Source organism: Camelina sativa, chromosome 5, assembly GCF_000633955.1.
Source record: "Camelina sativa cultivar DH55 chromosome 5, Cs, whole genome shotgun sequence".
Lineage (NCBI taxonomy): Eukaryota > Viridiplantae > Streptophyta > Magnoliopsida > Brassicales > Brassicaceae > Camelina > Camelina sativa.
The window spans coordinates 7,558,760-7,579,052 of NC_025689.1; the positions used below are offsets into that span (position 1 = coordinate 7,558,760).

The 20,293-nt window shown below is 31.8% G+C and overlaps 4 protein-coding genes and 1 pseudogene across 4 annotated transcripts; 3 read left to right on the plus strand and 2 right to left on the minus strand.

The window, feature by feature from the left end:
• LOC104786025 lies at window positions 1,306-1,952 on the plus strand. The gene has a single exon (XM_010511332.2). It carries the CDS (start codon window positions 1,538-1,540, stop codon window positions 1,901-1,903), a length of 366 nt encoding a protein of 121 aa, XP_010509634.1. The 5' UTR covers window positions 1,306-1,537; the 3' UTR covers window positions 1,904-1,952.
• On the minus strand, window positions 4,015-5,251 carry LOC104786026 (AT-hook motif nuclear-localized protein 21). Its single transcript, XM_010511333.2, has one exon. It carries the CDS (start codon window positions 5,019-5,021, stop codon window positions 4,164-4,166), a length of 858 nt encoding a protein of 285 aa, XP_010509635.1. The 5' UTR covers window positions 5,022-5,251; the 3' UTR covers window positions 4,015-4,163.
• On the minus strand, window positions 10,054-12,546 carry LOC104786027. The gene is made up of 9 exons (XM_010511334.2): window positions 12,018-12,546; window positions 11,740-11,891; window positions 11,542-11,637; window positions 11,388-11,450; window positions 11,227-11,295; window positions 11,023-11,125; window positions 10,866-10,931; window positions 10,633-10,721; window positions 10,054-10,472 (listed from the first exon to the last, which is right to left on the minus strand). Exons 1-9 carry the CDS (start codon window positions 12,349-12,351, stop codon window positions 10,323-10,325), a joined length of 1,122 nt encoding a protein of 373 aa, XP_010509636.1. The 5' UTR covers window positions 12,352-12,546; the 3' UTR covers window positions 10,054-10,322.
• On the plus strand, window positions 14,595-16,238 carry LOC104788987. The gene is made up of 6 exons (XM_019245233.1): window positions 14,595-14,609; window positions 14,675-14,839; window positions 14,951-15,004; window positions 15,149-15,295; window positions 15,435-15,533; window positions 16,131-16,238. The coding sequence occupies exons 1-6, from the start codon at window positions 14,595-14,597 to the stop codon at window positions 16,236-16,238; spliced, it is 588 nt and encodes a 195-aa protein (XP_019100778.1).
• On the plus strand, window positions 17,290-20,090 carry LOC104788988 (annotated as a pseudogene).

The following is a 20,293-nucleotide window of genomic DNA, read 5'->3' on the forward strand; positions in this document are numbered from 1 at the left end:
GCGAAGGAAAAGATCAGCGACATGGCCAGTACGGCCAAGGAGAAGCTCAACATCGGAGGCGCGAAGGCTCAAGGTCATGCGGAGAAGACGATGGCGAGGACCAAAAAAGAGAAGAAGTTGGCCGAAGAGCGAGAGAAGTCTAAGGAGGCACAGGCCAAGGCTGACCTCCACGAATCCAAGGCTGAGCATGCGGCTGACGCTCAGGTTCATGGCCACCATCTTCCTGGTCACTCCACCTACCCTACCCGATCCACGGGTACTGCTTACCCGCCAGGACAGATCTAAACCTAGCTAGCTCTATATAGGCTATATCATAATTAAGTTAACGGTCTAGTTTACCAATATAATAAGAATGTTTTTTCTATTATAAGATTAGCCGTCTTGAATTTTTCTTGGCTAGTTTTTATATATTTTGATTTCTTTTTTTTTTCGTTTCTTTTTTCCTGTTATTTTCTTTTATGTTTATGGATAAGATTTCATAATGTAATCTCGCAGAAATAAACTTACTTCAATAATATGTGTGTGTTGATCAAAAAATAAAAAATAACCCATGTGTGTGAGCTTATTGGAGGCGGAATTCGAAGCACGAGGGAAAAACTTGGTTTTGCTAGTAAATGATGAAGAACGTGGAACGTCGGTGATATTTAGTTTTAAACTTTGGTGAAAACGGAGGATCAGAAATAAAAGAGCTACATAGACTGCTATTATAATCCACAATCAAAAAATAATTAAAATTTGTGCGAGTTTGTCAAATGATGGAGAAATCGACACAAAGCGAAAAACCATTACGTATGTGAGTTTACTATTTAAGAATGGTGAGAAATGGTGAAAATGCTTTTGAATAATATATTTTAGACTTTTAAAATGGTTTTGTAGATATGAATATCGATTTTTTATAAATCAATATTCACAATCCATACTTTTTGACCTTTCGGACAAATGTCGAATGTAAAATACAAAATCTCGATATTCACAGTCCACACTATTTGATCTTTCGGACAAATGTCGAATGTAAAAACGATATTTTAGTTTGAATTAGATTTAACATTACATTCAAAAAGAAAAATATTCGTAATATATACTAGTATACTTGATAAAGAGAACATATTCATTAGCCATAACAAATAAAGATATTCGGTAACATAAATAACAACTTTCTTTCTTTGGTAATGATATAAATGCAAAGTTTGCGTATATGTCTAAACGTTAGTTTGAAAATGAATTTTTCTTGAAAATTTTCATATATGTACAAGTGAAATCGGTCTCTGTCTAAAAACAAGTTGACGGAGAAAGACAGTTTAGCCGGTGGGTCGGCCATCGAACTCTTGACATATAACATCGCAACAATATCAACCAACCACAGCTTGCCACGTAGCAAATCTTGGCGTGAAAAATCTGTCATCCGTAAGCTTTACACACGGGCTTTACATAAATCAAACCGCGTTTAATCCAAAACCATTCATTTGTGTTTTTTTGGATGTTTATAAACTCTTAATATATTTTTCTTATTGAATTATCTATTTACTTCTTCTCTCAAATGCGTTGTTTGATTTCTCCTGTGATGAAACTCCGTCGTCTCTCCTCAGCAGACTCGAGGCGGTTTGCATACCGGAACCTCACCGACAATATGGAAGATCCGGTCATAAGGGTGGTGGTAGGGAAGGAGAAGAAAGAGTTCATGGTCGAACCGTACGTACTCGAAGAATACCCGTTTAGAGTCTTGATAGGTTCGGCTAAGGATCGTGCAAAGAACCGGTTAAACAGGACTGGTAGAGTGGTGTGGCTTGATCATGTCGACTCGATCTTGTTTGAGCACTTGTTGTGGCTTCTTCGGAACGACGCCTCTACGTTTTCTGATTTGGATGTTGTCGAGATAATTGATTTTTATGCTCAAGATTGTTAGGTAAAAAATTGATTAACGTGGAATAATATAACAAAGACTTTTTAGTGAAGGTATGAGCCATTCATAAAAGAACAAAAAAAATTTGCGAGCAATTGTCGGCTAGATTTATTTGGGCTATCACGAGAAGGCGCATTAGTTTTATCTTAAGTATTTGATATGCGACATACGTGGGCCTTTGAGTTGGTCCTTTATATTAGTTTTGAAATTAGATAAGCGAGAAGAACCAACAAACTTTAACAAAAAAAAAAAAAGAACCAACAAATTATGTTCTCTTTTATATTCCAAGTTTTGTTTCAACAACTAAAATACTCTATAGTATTATTACGAGGGAAAAAAACGAGTTTACAACTTTTACTTTGCTTTCAAAAATAATGAACTTGAAAACTAATAAAAACACTTTGGTAAGTAGTACAATGGTACAGTGGTACTGTGGCAATCTAACATTGTTAATAAAGGATATAACCAATATAAGCATTTGCAATATTCAAATAACCAAAAAAATTTAGCGGTCAAACATTTGGATGTGATAGTTTGTTTTATGTTTTACTAATAATTATTATGTATATCAAACTATAATTAGCAAGTAATCTTTTGCACCTTTATGAAACTTTATATAAAGAAACTTTTATTAGCTTCTTATAGAACATGATCATGTTCTTAATAATTTTTTTTTTTGTTGTAAAAGTTAGTTAGATACAAAATCCAATGAAACTAAAAGAATGATCCGTGGTACTTTGGTCAAAATCATCGTTGTCTCTTCTTTACCCACAGCTGAAATATTTTTATCAACACTTTAACATTTAGATAACTTTAATATATTGTTGAAAAAGATAACTATTGTATATTACGCCACCTCTCACAAAAAGCAGTAGTGATGTACTTCTCTAATGATGTATGGTTAATGGTTTTATATTTTTAATTACATTATTAATTTGATAAGATTTTGGATTGAATTGTCTTTAGTATTGAGTATTGACCACGATAGACAAGTTCATGGTTGAAATACTTAAAACTAATCAATAACTTAAAGATGACAAGATATATAATCCCATTATGAAGTTCTAAACAATTGTATATTTCTTTTCACTGAAGAAAAATATTAGTTGACAATTTTACTTTCATTTCAGATTCGAATTTGCATAATGTTACCCTTCGAAATCGATGAAATTACAAGCTAAAGTTTATAATATATTAGATATAAAAACACCACGTAAAGTAAATAATTAAGAACCATATTTTTACTGTTTAGTTCACAGCGAATGAGCAATATTTTATGTTTAGAATCCATAACCCTACTCAAAGCTATAAGCAATATTATCGTTATTGGACAAAAATAAAATAATGATTGTTAGTCGATATGAACATTAATCTCGGCTACTTTACTTTATATAATTGCGTGTGTGACAGCTTAGCATCAAATGGGTTGGGCAATTAAGGGCATGATTGGCAATGAATTGGTCAAATTAACAGATTTAATTTATTAATTAAAAACCTTTTAAAACAAATAAAATAATCACATATATAATGTTTTAATTAAAAATTACCAAATAAACAAAATGAAAAAATTTTAACCCGTGCTATAGCACGGATTATATTCTAGTTTAATTTATTAATTAGCACTACACTTGCACTTTCCCATTGTATGTTACCGCTATTACTTTAATTTGTTTTTTTTGTCGTTTACTATAATTTCCCGTCATGTATTTATTTTATAACATGATAACCTCAAAATTTGAAAAAGAGACCTTATTCATCCATGTGTCTACCCTAGTGAGCAATATGATTAATGATTATTGTTTAACAGAACAAAACAAGAACTTCTCCAGTATTGTGATTTTTATATAAAAAACCCATTTGCATCCAAGTATCTCATATATATTCTCTTTATTAAAATTGTATTTGTAAAAAGAAATGATTAAAGTTTTAACTTATTAAACCCATTTAAATTACGAGAGAAATGTACTCGCCATCTTATTCATCTCTTATAATGCAAAGCTTTATACGTGGGTTAATTTGATAACACTACCCTTATTATATTTATCAACCGATCGAATAAGATTTGAGAAATTCAAAAGATAAATATCAATAGCCTAAGTAAAAATCATGCACTAAGAGGGTCAACACATGAATAATATTAATGGTTGCTTTCTTAAATCATAATTTCATAAATTTTCGAGAGGAGAAAAAAAGGTTGAAAAATCAATTTCATAAAAATTCTTAAATCATAAAGTCATAAAAATGTTTCTTAATTAAACATTTGCTAAAACGGAGCCCTACCGGCGCCGGCGGAATTCCCCGGCCAACTTTCAACTCCCATCTGAGGCATACTCATAGGCAAATTAAAGAATGGCAACCCTCCGCCTCCGCCGGTGGCTTCCGAGTACATATTCCCTCCTCCGCCGCCGCTTTGAACCTGCAAGTGCTCTTCATGCTCGTCCAAAGGCAACCTTTCGTAAGCCACGTTTGTAAAAGACGCCGCCATGACCATCACCGGCCCTGCCGCCATCAACTCACCAACTACGTTACCTCCGACGACCTGTCCCTGAGCTCCGGCGAGGAATATCGTCAAGCTGGTCGCCCCTGGAGGAGCAGGCGGTGGGAGAAAAGATCCGGAGAGAGAAAGGATCTCAAAAGTACCACGCAGAGTCACAACAGCTCCAGCCGCCGTGGGCTGACGGATGCTGACGTTAGTGACGGTTCCAGTGCCGGACAAAACACAAACCCCGCGCTGTCTCCGGCGGGCATAAGTGGAGATACACTCGAAAACATCGCAGCCACTTCCAACTTCAAGAATGTGAGCCCTAAGAGTGTTTGCGCTCTCGCGCGTGACGATCACCGGTGGCTTCGGTTTGTTCTTCGATCCAGCCGGACGGCCACGTGGCCTCCGCATGACGAGGTCACCGCTCCCTCCTCCTCCACCGCCTCCTAGTCCAGAGTTGTCATTAGAAGCTATCAAATCTAAACCTTGATGATGATTAAGATTATGATGGTGATGGTGGTGGTTTCCTCCGGCGCCACCGTTATCTTCGTGGTGATTTTCGGTATTGAACTGGCCGCTGCCTCCGCCATCGACGTTGTGAACGTAACGAGAACCTGTGCCTAGATCGAGACCAGCCATGCCAACATCAAACAGAAAAGAAAAGAAAAAAATTGACGAAAAAGAAAAGTATATTAAAAACGAGATTGGAGATTTTAATGATTTAGGTTTAGATTTAATGTAAGAGATAGCAGACAAGCGGATAAATTATAAAAAGTGGAGAAGAAAATATATAGAAACCTGAAAAATGAAATATGTAAAATGTATCAAGTAGAGAAAGATGAAGAAGAAGACTAAGTCTTCTCTCTATACCCAATGGCCCCAAGAGACAATTATTATTATTATTATAAGGTTTTATTCTCTGTGTACTAATGTATTATTATATGTCAAATTCGAGATGAAGTTGCTCATAAGTTTTATAATATATATTGTCGAGTATGTATAAAGACGTTATTGTGGTTCTAAGATTTCGTTAAATGTATATATTATCGAAGAAGCTAACATTGTTTATCATGTCTTCTCGCAGAATAAAGCAATGGACGACACAATATGATCCCAAGAATGTGGAAATATATTTTTATCGTTCATATGATTCTATAAACCGATATCTTGTATTTTTTTTCATCCCATCACTGTTTTATATATGTATAATGTCACCAATCGAATTCCCAATATTTAAAACTGAGACTTCTTAGTTATAATCAGGACATTCTATTGAACCAAAGGCTAGCTAGAATGGGTTTTTCCAAAGGCTAAAAATATTTTTTTTTTCATTTAGCTTGTACAAAACTACTAAAAACATATGCAAATAGTTACTACATAAGGTTTATACAAATAAAGTACGCTCAAGTAAAAAGATCTTGAAATGATCCTAATAGAGATATTTAGAAACAAATGTAATAAGCCTGGTGAATGTTAGATTCTCTTCAGAAACTCAATAATTAAGAGGCGACGTTATTGAAATGATATATGCAACTGGTGATTCTTTTTCTAAAATTTTCAGGATATCTCCCTCCATAAAACGAAGAGAGTATTGATAGATTTTATTTCATTAGGGTTGGAGTAATTGGGTTACCCGACCAGAAAGTTGGTGGAGTCCCAGTTTATGGTAGAAGTCTAGAAGAGATATGATGTTAACCTTGTAACCCTTATCAATAGATATATCAAGTTCACTACTTGTTGTGGATCAAAATAGGTTCGATGTTTGTTCCTGAAAATTCTTAGATACCAACATTCATGAGTTATAGTTTTGAGTCTTTTGACTCATCTCTACGATCAATATCATTTCATTTGTATGTCTTCATTCAAACTTCTAAGTCCTTGTTGTCATTCATAGAAAAATTTGTATTTTACTAATTTTGGTAGATCATTTCATTTGCAGCATCAAATACGAAGTGGATGAAGTTGGCTCGAATGTAAGCTAGAAGACAAAAAAAAAAAACTCGATCGTTAACTATAGTTGGTTAACCAAGTTGACCAATTAACTATGGTTTTTTTTGTTTTTTCTTTGTCAACGATAAACTATGGTTAACAACTTAACAACTTGAAGTTCTTTACTAATTATTAATTAATTACAATAAACATGAGAACACATTAAACAAACGGGAGAAAACGCGGAGATCCATGCGGACAAGTGACGGATGCGCAGTAGTGTCGCGTTGGTCCACGCGCTGATGAGTTCTGATATCTTCGTCAACTAATACACATTAAAAAAAAAAAAAAGATTATTTCAAGCTTCTTTGTTAAAAATATTTAGATAGTTAGTATAGTTACATATCTGATCGACTATGTTTATTGTGTTTACATGAAGAAGATTACCAAATTTTAAATGAAGAAACTCTCTATATATAGTCTATATTACTGTATAAAGATCTCACACGAACAAGAAGAAGTCTATATAACTACTGTTTCTTCAAAAATAATATACCCGAAACGATAACTTGGGCATGTATTTTGCAACTCACAGCAACTTAATCTGAATAACCTTTCAATTTGTCAAAACGACGAAAATATCAGTTTGAACTGAGAAAATCAACTGCTATCTACGCCTACTATTTATTTTATTTTGGTTAAGTTGTTCGAATACAAAAAAAAAAAAAAAAATGTTTTTTAAAAACTTAAAACCATATAAGCTAACTTAGTTTCTTTTCACCTATTATGTCAAGTTAACTACTATAATGTTTTTTTGAAGTTTTTTTTCATAAGAAGATTAGCTAACGTTTTCATAAGAAGGTTAGTGAATGACTGAATGTGTATAATTCATGTACATATCATATGTTAAATGGAGATTGAAAATAACGGTGCAACAAAAATAAAACATATAAACAAAGTAACTCGTGGTGATTTTTTAAATCAATTGACAAATCTTCTAAGTTTCTCGAATTAACAAACCGACTTAAAGACCAAAAGGCGTACAGTCGACCACAAGACTGTCCGAAAGTACATCTATTTATTTATAGTTCACCATCACATAGTGAACACCTAAGACAAGTAAGACTCCGAGTTCCAGTTGCAACTATATCATTAGATGAACAAAAAGGTCTAAATACTGTAATTTTAATAGAGATGAAATCATATTGTTTTATGTTCTTTGGTAATAGGATCGTTTAGCAATATAATAAATTATGAAAGGCACAACGCAATAGTTTATACGACGAATATTTATTTAAGAAAAAATGGAGTAGTTATATGGAAAGGGATAGACTCAGCAACGGCGGACAACGTGTGACGGCTTCTTGTGCAAATGTATGGTTTATCGATTAATCAGCGGAGCCATTTTAATAATAAATCAAGAAGCCGTCCATTAGTTATAAAATTATAAATTCTACTCAACTTATATTTAATAATGATCAACTAGTTTTATAATCTTATATGATTCCACCAATCGCTAATCCAATACAAGAGATAACTAATTGCATTGGACTTTGGGAGTTAATTAATTTTTTAAGAACTACCATATTATAATTTTCTTTTGATAATAGAACAGTCTGGAAGTGCTTTGTTTTGGTCTTGCGACAGACAGTATAATTACAGTATACATGCCGATCACATATATTATGAATTAAGTAATTTGATGGTGGCCAACTTCGCAACACCAAAACATATGGCCACCACCGAACTTTAAGCGAAGTTGCAAGTGTGTTATCTGACCAAATGTTCTTTTTTCTCCTCTCTTCTTTTTGTTATAATTTCGATTGAAATGTAAATAATTGCGAAATTTGAGATAACCTCACTACGTTAGTGACCACTCAAGGGTGTCATGTAAAAAGTAATCAATAATCTCGATCAACCAATATAAGGATATATCGCGGATTGATATCCATATGCATGCATATCCGTTTGCGTGTATATGTATATGTGTTTGCAGCAGGTTTGAGACCATTAAATAATTTATCTTACTAGAATATGCGTTAGTTTCTCTATAGATTGGTCTGATGTTTAATTAGAGAAATTTAGAATAAGACCGTAATGTGAATAGTCATTAGTTTAATAAATTCCACGGACGCAAGCATCTTAATTATCATGCCAACATTTTTGGAATCTTCTCCTGATTTTATGTATAACCCAGCTCAAGATTTTGTACATATAAATAAAACTGATGTGTTTCTAAAGACTAGACAGACAACGATAATGAGATATTCTCGTTATTGTTGTTACTAGCTATACTAATTATGAATGCATTGTAATTTGTAAATGACTTTTTTTGTCAGCGTACTTTCAACTTGAAAAAAAATACAAGTGAAACATACTAAGTTAAATTTAATGTGCAATATAAAAAAAGAATGTGTGTCTTTGAAAAGTTTGTACGGTCACATAAATCACTGTTTTAAAATTATAAAAAAGCTTTCATATATAATCACGAGAGTTTTAATATGGTTTATTTATCATAACTTCAAATTTTTTAAAATGGTAAAAATTGGTGTGAGTTAAACATTTATCTTTTGTTTTTAATTTTGTTCGTTACGACTACGAGCAATATAATAGTTGGTGTTTAGAATCATTCAAGTTAAATGATATAATCTGGACATGAAGGAATAAAATAATATACCAATACAATAAGGTTTGCTCCTCCACATGATTCTACCGACTACTCGCTTTCATTTGTCGTTTTCTGAAAATTAATTAAGATTAGCTTTTAATTAATTTATTCTCTGTTAAGATTAGTTTTCAATTATTAAGAAGACATAATCAGTTGACCCAAGAAAAAAGAAGACATAATTATTTAATTTATCCTTCTTCTGTCCATTATTGGTTTATTACTTAATTAGAGTTTTGGACCAAACTTTGGAGTTCGGATACCAAATTCGTGATTAGAGGTACACTAAGTAATGTATTTTAGAAAAACAAAAATAGCAAGAGCAAATCGAATTCACCACCTTGCTAGTATTATTTTTTAATTTGTCCTTGCCAACTATTCTTGTTTGGGTTCTGGAAACTCTGTTTCGAATACCAGCAAAATGTTTTGGATACTAGTAATTGTCCTATCAATTCGAACATATTTTTCCTTACACATAAACACACAAGCTCTCTAATATTTGAATAATAAAATTCATGTTTATGTCTAACGAATTTTTTTCCTTAAAAAAGAAAGTTTAAGTTTTATATGTTACGTATAATTAGATGATGTCTTGCGCCATGCATAAATTAAATATTATGTAGCTTTTAAAATATCAACTATATTAGAAAATTTTATTTTATTGTTAATTGCTAATGATGTTCATAATAATGTTCAATCTATGATTATAGTTCCAGTTTGAGTTCAGAGTTTTTTTTTCATATTATGAATAGTATACAAAAGAAATTTTAGTATAATGTAGATGATTTATTATAGCTTCGGTTTTTAACTTGATTTTAAGTTTCAAAAAAATTTAGGTGTTGTATTAGTTAAGTTCAAATTGAGTTTGGATGGAAGCAAATGAAAATGAAGGCACTGGCCATGCAAGAGCACAAAGCAATACCTAGAGATGCAGGCCCAACTGCCCAAGAGCACAACGTGTAGACTACAAAGTCTACATAAGCAAACTCTGACCTTGGTACTGAGCAAACCTTATTGTAATAACTATCATGAGAATCAGACAATTATTCAGTAATAACTCAATCAAACTTTGGCCAATAATGCTCAAACTTTTGTATATATTGGTACTGATCATAAAAGGTTGCAAGCAAAAAAAAGAAATAAAGAAGTTACTTCTCAAGTATAATATATATATAGGGATATTATTATGTATGTACACAGTACACCTATAGTATGTAAGTTTCTACTGTATGAAGGTCTCTAATTAATTGGAAGAGGTCCTAGCTAATTTTCCTAATCACTATACGACCCCATACCAAAAAAATACACACAAATCCACCCCCAACCAATTAAAATCTAGAGTTGATTTAAATCAACTTATCAGTAGCCTCCGATCTGATCCGTTCGACTCTCCGACGTAATCTTCTCCGGTGATCGTGAATTTTCCATAGCCCATGTCCTAATACGACCCCCGAGTATATACCATGCGTCATCATCGGTGCTAGAATATTATTCGTCTTGAAATTTGAAAAAAAATAATATATCAGAACCAGATAATTAGTTAATCAACCGGTTTGGTTTTTAACAACAAAAAAAATCGTATAGCTCTACCAACTGGAACCAGAATTATTGCATACCAAACTGAAGCAAAACAAAAAAACGGTACGGAGATGTTACCTGAACCCATTCGATACCGAGGTAGAGGGCTAAGAGTCCTTCGAGGAGGGGAGAGTATATCTTCTTCATCTGTCTCTTCTCGTACCAAGCTGCTCAAAGCAATGACACAAAACATATATGTCATAACCAGCGGATCAAATTAATATGAAAACCAAACCGGTTAACATTTTCATGTTCTCCGAGCAAAATCTTTCTCACAACAACATGCATGATCAGAACAAGAGAACGAGTACCTGACAAAAGCTTCTTAAAATCATCTCGGCGTGACCTTAAAACCGGGGCAACAATGTATGTAGGGTCTGAAAAACGAAAACGAGAAATGAGAAAGAACTGAATCAACTAAGAAACTAGATAACTATAACAAGATCAAGACATGACCAAAATCCTAACCTTTTGGAGAAGCAGCAAAAAAGTAGAGAGAGCCAGTGAGAGTCGCGGTGATTACAGCTGCAAATGCTTGAGCAAATGGCACAAATGGAGGAAACACTCCAGTCTAGAAGTAATAATAACAATTAACAAACAACATATATGAACTCCATGAAGATATATTGTAATCTCGATAGAAAAATAATGTAAAGGAGAGATTTTAACTACCAGAGATGCCATGCCTCTAGAATCTGACATCAATTGCGTTCCTTTCAAGAATATATCAGACAGAGCACCCTATCATGAGAATCAGACAATCAATCAGTAATAACTCAATCAAAGTGGTCAATGATATAGTTCTACTTGGCTAAGTTCTAATGAAACCATACCTGTACAGCAACACGGTAAAAGAGCTCTTCTCCTATCGAACTGGCAGCAACAATGAGTATAAACTGAAGAAAACAACCAGAGATTGAAAACCTCAAAACCAAGACTTCAATATCAAAGATTTCGATAAACCAAGAAAATAGCTATAGTTTTCACCTGCCATGGCGACATTCCGAAGAAAAAGTTTCTAAGCTCAGCATCCTCAACATCTCTGATGGCCCTAGCGTGCGGTGATAGCTTCACAACTTCATCCTGAGACCAGAGAAAATAGAATCCATCTAAAACCAATTCTAACAACAATAGACGTATCAAAAGATGATACAAGAAGAGGTTATTATAATAGCTTTAGCTTACATCAAGTATGAAGAGAAGAGCCATGGTTGGTGGTGTTGCATAACCAAGTCCAGCAAGAAGTGCATCAATAGAAATATCAAACCCACCAGATGAGTCAATTCCAGTCACAGAACATATGAATCTTCCTGCTACAGCCATTGCTCCATATATTCCTAATTTTCATATTTCAATCCAAAAACAATATTTCGAAATTTCATACAATTCATTAGAGAGCCTAAAGGTGAAACAGAACAGTTTTGTAACTTAAAGGTTTCGGATTTGCAAATCTCTCTACTCACCGATTCCGTACGTAAGTCTAATGACGGCGCCGATTTTGTCCCAAATCGGGAAATCAACGGTGGTGGAATTAGCAAAGCCGCGATCAAGTGTTGTCACCTCCATAGTAGAACCGGAGAATGTTGTTCCACCGACGCCGTCTGTTTTCTCAATCCCTTCGCTGCTTTGTTCGGCGGAAGCTGTAACGCTTCGAGGCTTCCCTCCACCGTTAAATCTCATTCTCAAACTCCGACTTCTCTCCGGGAAGTCACATACGCTAGTTGAAGAACAGCATAATAATAAGCCTGTCCGCGAAAACGACGGGGATGTAGCGTAAGAGAGTAACGGAAGCTCCATTGCTTCTTCTTCGTCGTCGAGCTAATCGGAAACTTTTATAAAAAAAAAAAAAAACTTTAGTCGTGATCTCTGACTGGTGAAGATATATAAGTGTGCTTCGTCTTCTTCATTTGCTTTTTTCTTCTTCTTCTTCTTCTTCTTCTCTCTGTGTGCTCTGTGTGCTTCGTTTATTTTGGGTTCTTTGAATGTAAAAGCTGGAGAGATAAGGTTTTTTCTTGTCCGTTGGATTTATATCGTACGGTTGAGAGAATATGGGATTAGATGAAGCATATCTATGTAACCATTCAGTATTTGACACTTGGAGATAACATTGGCGGGATCAGAATCTGTGCCTAACGGAGGTAACTGTCGTCGTCTCGTCTCATTATTAGTTTCATTTATTTTTGATATCTTTAATTAAATAAAATGACTATAGTTTTAATAATTTTAAGAAGATGAAATCCAGGAAAATAAATTCACAATAAAGACGTTTTTAAAGATTATTTTTTTAAATCCAATTTCTATAAACGTTTTTAAAAATTATTTTTGAATATATTGAAATCTGGATGTAATTTTAGTATCCATATTTACATTTTAATTTTATTTCTTCATTAAAATATTTTTTAAAGATTATTTTTAGCCTAACTCTAATAAGAAATGCATAAGAAGTAAATACATAATGTGACACATATGTTTTAGAAAATAAAAAACAATGTATTTATTTTAATAAGTTTTGGTGGATTATTTTGGTAAATACCTTTGAAAATCTTTAAAATTTTTGGTAAATTTATTTTTGTAAGGAACATAGTAAATGACAATTAGCCATATTTCCCTATATATACATTTGATTGTTGACCAAAAAAATATATGCATAATTGCATATGTTATTTTTGGTAAAAAGATAATAAAAACCAGTGTATACACATCAATACCTTAAATACTTGTTGACTAGAATTAATATTTTTTTATTTAGGGGTGGTATTGGTTTGAGATTTATGAAGATTTTTGAAGAGTTCAACAAAATCATTAAAAATGAATAAGTGAAAGATTGTTATAGATTGCTATAGAGTTTTGTTGATTAGTTTTCTAAAATCTTATAAAGTCCTCCAAACAATCCCTGCATTTTTATGATACTTTCCATGACTTTATTTTGTAAAGAAATTGTCTAAAATCATGAACCAATAACATAATAATTGAACTCATTAACAATCTTAGATTCTTTTGTTTTAATTAAATAATACAAAACTTTTAATGACTTAATAAAAGTTTGAATCCAATAACCCAGATTTGTTAAGATTTTAAATGATTTTTTACAAATCACAAACTAATAACACTAAACTTTAACAGAGTTTAACAAAATCTTGATCTAATAACAACAGATTTTACATAACATTTAAAATCTTTAAAACTCTATTCAAATCTTAAACCAATAACCCCCACTTATATTGGAAAGTTGGGTAGAATAACTAGTTGGAGAGAAACAAAAAGAAAGAAAGAATAACTTAACAATGGCAATGGCATTAGATATATTGTTCAGTCTCTGTGTTTATCTGCTGTTTACACAAGGTGCACAAGGAAACATTGATGTGAGTCTCTTTAACTTTTATTTCTTTGTTTTTACTTATACGATTTTTATTTTATTTTTACAATTGTTATGTAATTAAACAAATTTTACAGGATTATGACTGTGTTGATATATACAAACAACCAGCTTTTCAACACCCATTATTAAAAAATCACAAGATTCAGGTAAGATAATATTATTCTTATTCTTCCATCTTATTCTTATTCTTTCATTCCACCATAAAATAATTAGATTTTTATATTGCGTCAGAATTCAAATATTCTATTTATTTTTGAAAACTATGTTTAAATTGTATTTTCATACAAAATAAAATTATACTTTTTTTTATAATGATTCAATTTTCAGTTTCAATTTTGTTTTTTTCAGATTTCTTATATAATGGCTATTCCAAAAAAAAATTGGACAAATATGTGAATTTTAGATTGTATATTATAATGAATAGATGTGGCTAATCAATCAGCTAGCAATATAAAAAGAAGTTCCAGAAACATTTGTTATGCCTTACTTTTATTTTGTTCCGTGTGATGCATATAGGAAACATTCAACTTGGATGGAAATATTGAAAGAAGCAACAAATATAACACACAAGAGCATTGTCCAAAAGGAACAGTTGTAATTTTAAGACAAGGAAATGAATCTCAGAGCATTCATTTGAATTCAGACGAGTATTATGGTCAACATGTATATAATTTTTGTTTTCGAAAAGAGCTACTAAATCTCATTTAGTTATTAAGACTAACATATTTACAAAATTTATAGTTTGCAATAATCAAGACCATAATAGATGGAACTGTTCATCGAGGAGCCGAAGCAGAAATAAGTATTCACGATTTAAAGTTGCAAAACAATCAGTACAGTAAAAGTCAAATATGGTTAGAGAATGGATCTACAGGTAACCTCAATAGTATACAAGCTGGTTGGGCGGTAAGTTTATACCACCAATTACTTACAAAAAACTATGCATTCACAAATATTCATGTGGTTATTAAATTATAAGCATAGTTATATGTTTTTCTGTTTTTTTTTTAATTGTAGGTGCATCCAAGGTTATACGGTGACAGCGTCACACGATTAACAATATATTGGACTGTAAGTAGTTTTTAGTTAATGATATTCACATAAGAACAATAACTAGCTTGGAGTAAAAGAGAAGAAATCAAAACAATTTGATGAGCTTTGCTATTTTATTAAGGTAACAAATATTATTATACATATTTTTTTTTTCCATTTCAGGGAGATGGTTATCGAAAAACAGGATGCTACAATACGCAATGTCCTGGCTTTGTGGTTGTAAGTCAAAAACTCTTTCTTGGAAAGGGATTTTGGGGGTCATCCATATATGGTGAAACAAGCCTTACCTTTAACATACAAGTTAATCAGGTAAATTTATAATTAGCCTTTGTACGAAAAGATTTATATATTTAGTTTCAATGAAATTATCAAACCATACAATTATTTTGACTTTTTGGATACTTGTTAAAGTATATTTTGTTTTTCACTTTTGTTTCATATATATTAGGATCCCAACAGTGGAAACTGGGTACTTCAAATATCTAATGAAGTGATTGGTTATTGGCCTAAAGAATTGTTTACTTACTTAAACAAAGGAGCTTCTCTAGTAAGCTATGGAGGAAATACTTATTTATCTCCCGATGGAATTAGTACTCCAATGGGAAATGGACATTTTCCGGTTGCAGATTTTAAAAAGACAGCATATTTTAAAAACATTGTGGTTAGAGACTCTAACTATAAAAGAGTTTATGTTGAAGATAAGAAAATAAGAAGTTACGCTGATTCTGGTATTTTCATTTGGAGGACCAGGTGGAAATTGTGGTATTTGAGAAATTCTATATATGTTATGTATCAACAAAATAATATCAAATATCATATATGAATTAAATAAAATTAAAGGTGATCTAATATATATATATATATATATATATATATATATATATATATTTCTAATTAGCCTCATATTTATATATATAAAAAACCCTCATCTCATCCAAACGAGCCTCATCACGTCATCATCAATCATCGCCAGGAACTACACAAGTCTCAATGACGAAAACTCTATCCCCACCCACCAGCTCACGAATCCTTTCTTTTCCACTTCCAATGTCGCCTCTTCTAAGTCCCCGCTTCCTTCTCACCTCCAATATTATTCTACGTCATCCTTTAAATCACTGCTTTGACCCGTTTCACAAAAATACAGACGCGGATGGATAGGTGTGATGGCTCTTATTCGCCTCTCAATTCTGGATCCAGTTTCAGTGATCAACCACCTACTAAAATGGCACCACCATTTCCTGTTTGCAGTTAAGAGCATTGGTTGATCGTCATGGACAAGCCCTGTGGTGAAAACACATAAAAATAGCATATAGTTAATTGTTTGCAATGCTCAAACCCTAGCCAAATTTATTGGCATGTAAGTCCTTCATATGTCGTGTTTGTTTGTATTTCTTAATTATTTCATTGCTTCTACACCTAGTTGGATGAAGATTTTTCCCGCTGGAAAGGAAGATTTCGTGGTACGTAACAAAGTAGCAGAAATCATCATATCATGCATTTAATGCTATGAGAAAATTCACCGCTGGAGGGTCCCACATATCTGTGTTGGTCCAACTCAAGTGTGCCCAGCTAAAACCCGAGACTTCGCAACTTTTTCCCTCTTTCTTAATTATTCCTTAAATATTTATTTAATCATCTCAATTTGAATAATTTAAGGTGAAAATTCCAAAAAAAACTACACAATAAAGTAGATTTCATATCATATACTATTAAATTTTCCTCTCTCTTGTTTTAAGATAGATTTTGTATTTCTTTTCTAAATTCTATTTCTTTTAACTTTTGCTTGAATTCTTGTCTAATACATATATTTATAAATCTAGTTGTATTCGTTTCCATATCCACCTTTTAATTAAATAAAATTTCTTTATAAAAATAAAAATTAAAACATTTAAATAAATTCTTAATATTTTAGCCTAAATTATTATCCCTAATAATAAATTCATAAGAAGTAAATAAATAATGTGACAAATATGTTTTGGTAAAAAAATCAATATGATTATTTTAAATAAGTTTTGGTGGATTATTCTGGTTATTTTAATATTATTTTAGCAAAAAATCTTTGTAAATCTTTGAAAATTTTGGTAAATTTTTCTTATAAGGGATGTAGTATGGCCATTTAGATATGTTCCCCTAAATATACATTTGATTTCTGACCAAAAAAATATGCATATGTTAATTTTGGTCAAGAGATTATAAAACAAGTAGTAATATAGCAATAGTTTAAAGTGGTTGACTGAATTTGTATATATACCAGAAGGTATCATAGACAATAACTAGAGATAAACTTAAAAAATAATTTATCAATGGCGTTACATCTAGCTCTATGTATCTGTGTTTATATGTTCTTTACACAAGGAGCACAAGGCAACATTGATGTGAGACTCCTTAATTTATTTTTGTTTGTTAATTTCAAAAAAATTATTTTTATTTTTACAATCTTTCTCTTATATTTTCAACAAATTTTATAGGAATATGATTGTATTGATATATAGAAACAACCGGCTTTTCAACATCCAATGTTGAAAAATCACAAGATTCAGGTAAGACAGTAAAATAGTGGTAGATCAAGTAATTTAGATCTTATTATATTTGTTGCAGTTAAAATCGAATAAAAACTCAAATGTTTTTTTTTTCAATATGTTTAAATTGTATGAAGTATTCATGCAAAATAAAGTTTTAAATTTATTTTTACAATGATTCAATTTTTGGTTTTAATATTAGAGTATATATAATAGATGACTATACTTTTTAGAATAATTCATAGAATGACTATGAGCCATGTCCTTATGTTTCCTATGCCATCTAAAATTACATTGCTCTCTTCTGGTATCTTTTTTTTTTTATTTTCTTTTTCTTCTCTCCTCTGTGTTCACCATCTTCTCCATCTTCATGTCTCTAATGGCGACAATCACCATCACCACCACCACCAAATCCTTTACTTTTATTGTATGTTACTGGATCTCTTTTTTATTACTTACACTACCCCCTTCAATAGATCTATTTACCATTAGATCTCATTTTCCAATTTTCCACTCTTCCGCTACTCATCTCTCCTTCTATATCTAAATTTATTCCTTTTGGTTTGGCTTTATCGGTGCTTGCCCCCATCACCCCCTCCCCTCTGGTCTGATATCTCTGCAACGCGGCATGACATATGAGATTAAGAAAAAATCATGCTATTTATATTTACTTCAAGTGATTATACTATTTTATTAATATCACATGTTATTTACAAGAATAATTCATGTAATTTTAAGCTGATGCATGTTTTTTCATTCTTGCAAATATATGACATGCTATTTATATTTACTTCAAGTGATTATACTAATTTATTAATATCACATGCTATTTATAAGAAAAATTCATGTAATTTTAAGCTGCTGCATGTTTTTTTCTTGCCGTAGATTTTTCAAATAAATATATTATTTTATTAAAGCTATTATTCAAGAGGTTAGTTTAGTCTTTATCCTCCCTCTACCCCACCTAAAAAAACGTTATTTACTAACTATTTCTGCCAAAACGTCATTCTCTCTATTTTTTCTTTTACCATGGTTATCTACCAAAGTTGCTCTTAATATTATACATTATTATAGTTAAGATGACCATTCCTCAGAACATTTTGGACAAATATTTCAGTTTGAATTTATATATTAGAATGAACAGTTGTGGTCAATCAAACAGCTATGAAAGAATTAGTCCGAGAAACATTTGTTATGCAAAATCTTACTTTCTTTCTTTTTTTACTTCTAATTGATACAGGAAACATTCAACTTAGATGGAAATATTGAAAGAAGCAACAAATATAGCACACAAGAGCATTGTCCAAAAGGAACAGTTGCAATTTTAAGACAAGGAAACGAATCACAGAGCGTTCGTTTGAATTCAGTCGAGTTTTATGGTCAACACGTATGTCTCTCTCTATTTTTTTCTGAAATGAGTAAGAAAGTCTTATATAGTTATTAAGACTAACATATATTTTAAAATTTTACAGGATGCGGCAATTGAGACAATGCAAAATGGAACTATCTATCGAGGAGCTGAAGCAGAAATAAGTATTCATGAATTATTAATGTTGACAAACGGTCAATACAGTAAAAGTCAAATATGGTTAGAGAATGGACCTCTAGGTCAAGTCAATAGTATACAAGCTGGTTGGGCAGTAAGTTTATACCACCATTTACTTACTAAAGATTATGCATCTTATACACAATCATGTGACTTTAACATATATGAGTATTTAACTATATGATTTTATTTATTTATTATAGGTACATCCAAGATTATATGGTGACAGTGTCACACGATTAACAATATATTGGACTATGAGTAGTTTTTAGTTAATCGTAAATCTGATTCACATAAGAACAAAAATTAGGTTAGATTAAAAAAAATGAGAAACCAAAACAATTGAATGAACTGTACTAATTTATTTATTTAATTTTTAAAATTTATTTGTAGAGAGATCATTATCAAAAAATAGGGTGTTATAATACGCAATGTCCTGGCTTTGTGGTTGTAAGTCGAAAACCCATTCTTGGAAAAAGATTCTGGGGGTCATCCGTCTATGGTCAAAAGAGCGTTACCTTTCGAATGCAAGTTATTCAGGTATTATTCTTTAGCCTTTTTACGATGTTTTTAATATTTAGTTTCAAAAGAATTATTAAACCACCCAATTATTTTGATCTCTTAAATACTTATTTTCTTTTTATTTCTTTGTTTCATATGTATTTAGGATGGCTTCAGTGGAAATTGGGTACTTAAATTCTTTGATGAAGTGGTTGGTTATTGGCCCAAAACATTATTTACACACTTAAACAAAGGGGCTTCTGTAATAACATTTGGAGGAAATATTTATTTATCTCCATCTGGAATTAGTTCTCCAATGGGGAACGGACATTTTTCAGTGACAGATTTAAAAAAGACGGCATATTTTAAAAACATCTTCATTATAGATTCGAAATACAAGAAGGTGTATCTTGAGAAAAAGAACACAAGGCTTGATGCTGGTACTTATAATTGCTATAGGGTAACATATTTAAATTACCTTAAATCCACCGGATTGGCCTTCGCGTTTGGAGGACCTGGTGGTACATGTGGTTTTTGATGAACTCTATTAAATTACTGAATAAAAATAAAGTTATCTAATTATTTTTGTTTCTTAACAAAGTTCAAACTGTACAGTAGTAGAAACGAATTCTCAATTTCTCATCATCTCTCATCCAAACGAGCCTTTATACAGTTTGAAATGATAAGGCCCAATAATAACAAAGTTCAAGCCCAATTAGTTTTACCCCTTTTACCTTAAAC

What these genes read in the sequence shown, in the direction of transcription:
- LOC104786025 (XM_010511332.2), top strand. Translation starts at nt 1,538, where the DNA reads ATGCGTTGTTTGATTTCTCCTGTGATGAAACTCCGTCGTCTCTCCTCA.
- LOC104786026 (XM_010511333.2), bottom strand. Translation starts at nt 5,021, where the DNA reads ATGGCTGGTCTCGATCTAGGCACAGGTTCTCGTTACGTTCACAACGTC.
- LOC104786027 (XM_010511334.2), bottom strand. Translation starts at nt 12,351, where the DNA reads ATGGAGCTTCCGTTACTCTCTTACGCTACATCCCCGTCGTTTTCGCGG. An exon ending in TCGGAATGTCGCCATGGCAG is followed by an intron (nt 11,451 to 11,541) that starts GTGAAAACTATA and finishes TGTTTTCTTCAG; the next exon opens with TTTATACTCATTGTTGCTGC. An exon ending in TTTTAAGAAGCTTTTGTCAG is followed by an intron (nt 10,722 to 10,865) that starts GTACTCGTTCTC and finishes TGCTTTGAGCAG; the next exon opens with CTTGGTACGAGAAGAGACAG.
- LOC104788987 (XM_019245233.1), top strand. An exon ending in GTATACAAGCTGGTTGGGCG is followed by an intron (nt 14,840 to 14,950) that starts GTAAGTTTATAC and finishes TTTTAATTGTAG; the next exon opens with GTGCATCCAAGGTTATACGG. An exon ending in TAAACAAAGGAGCTTCTCTA is followed by an intron (nt 15,534 to 16,130) that starts GTAAGCTATGGA and finishes ACAAAAATACAG; the next exon opens with ACGCGGATGGATAGGTGTGA.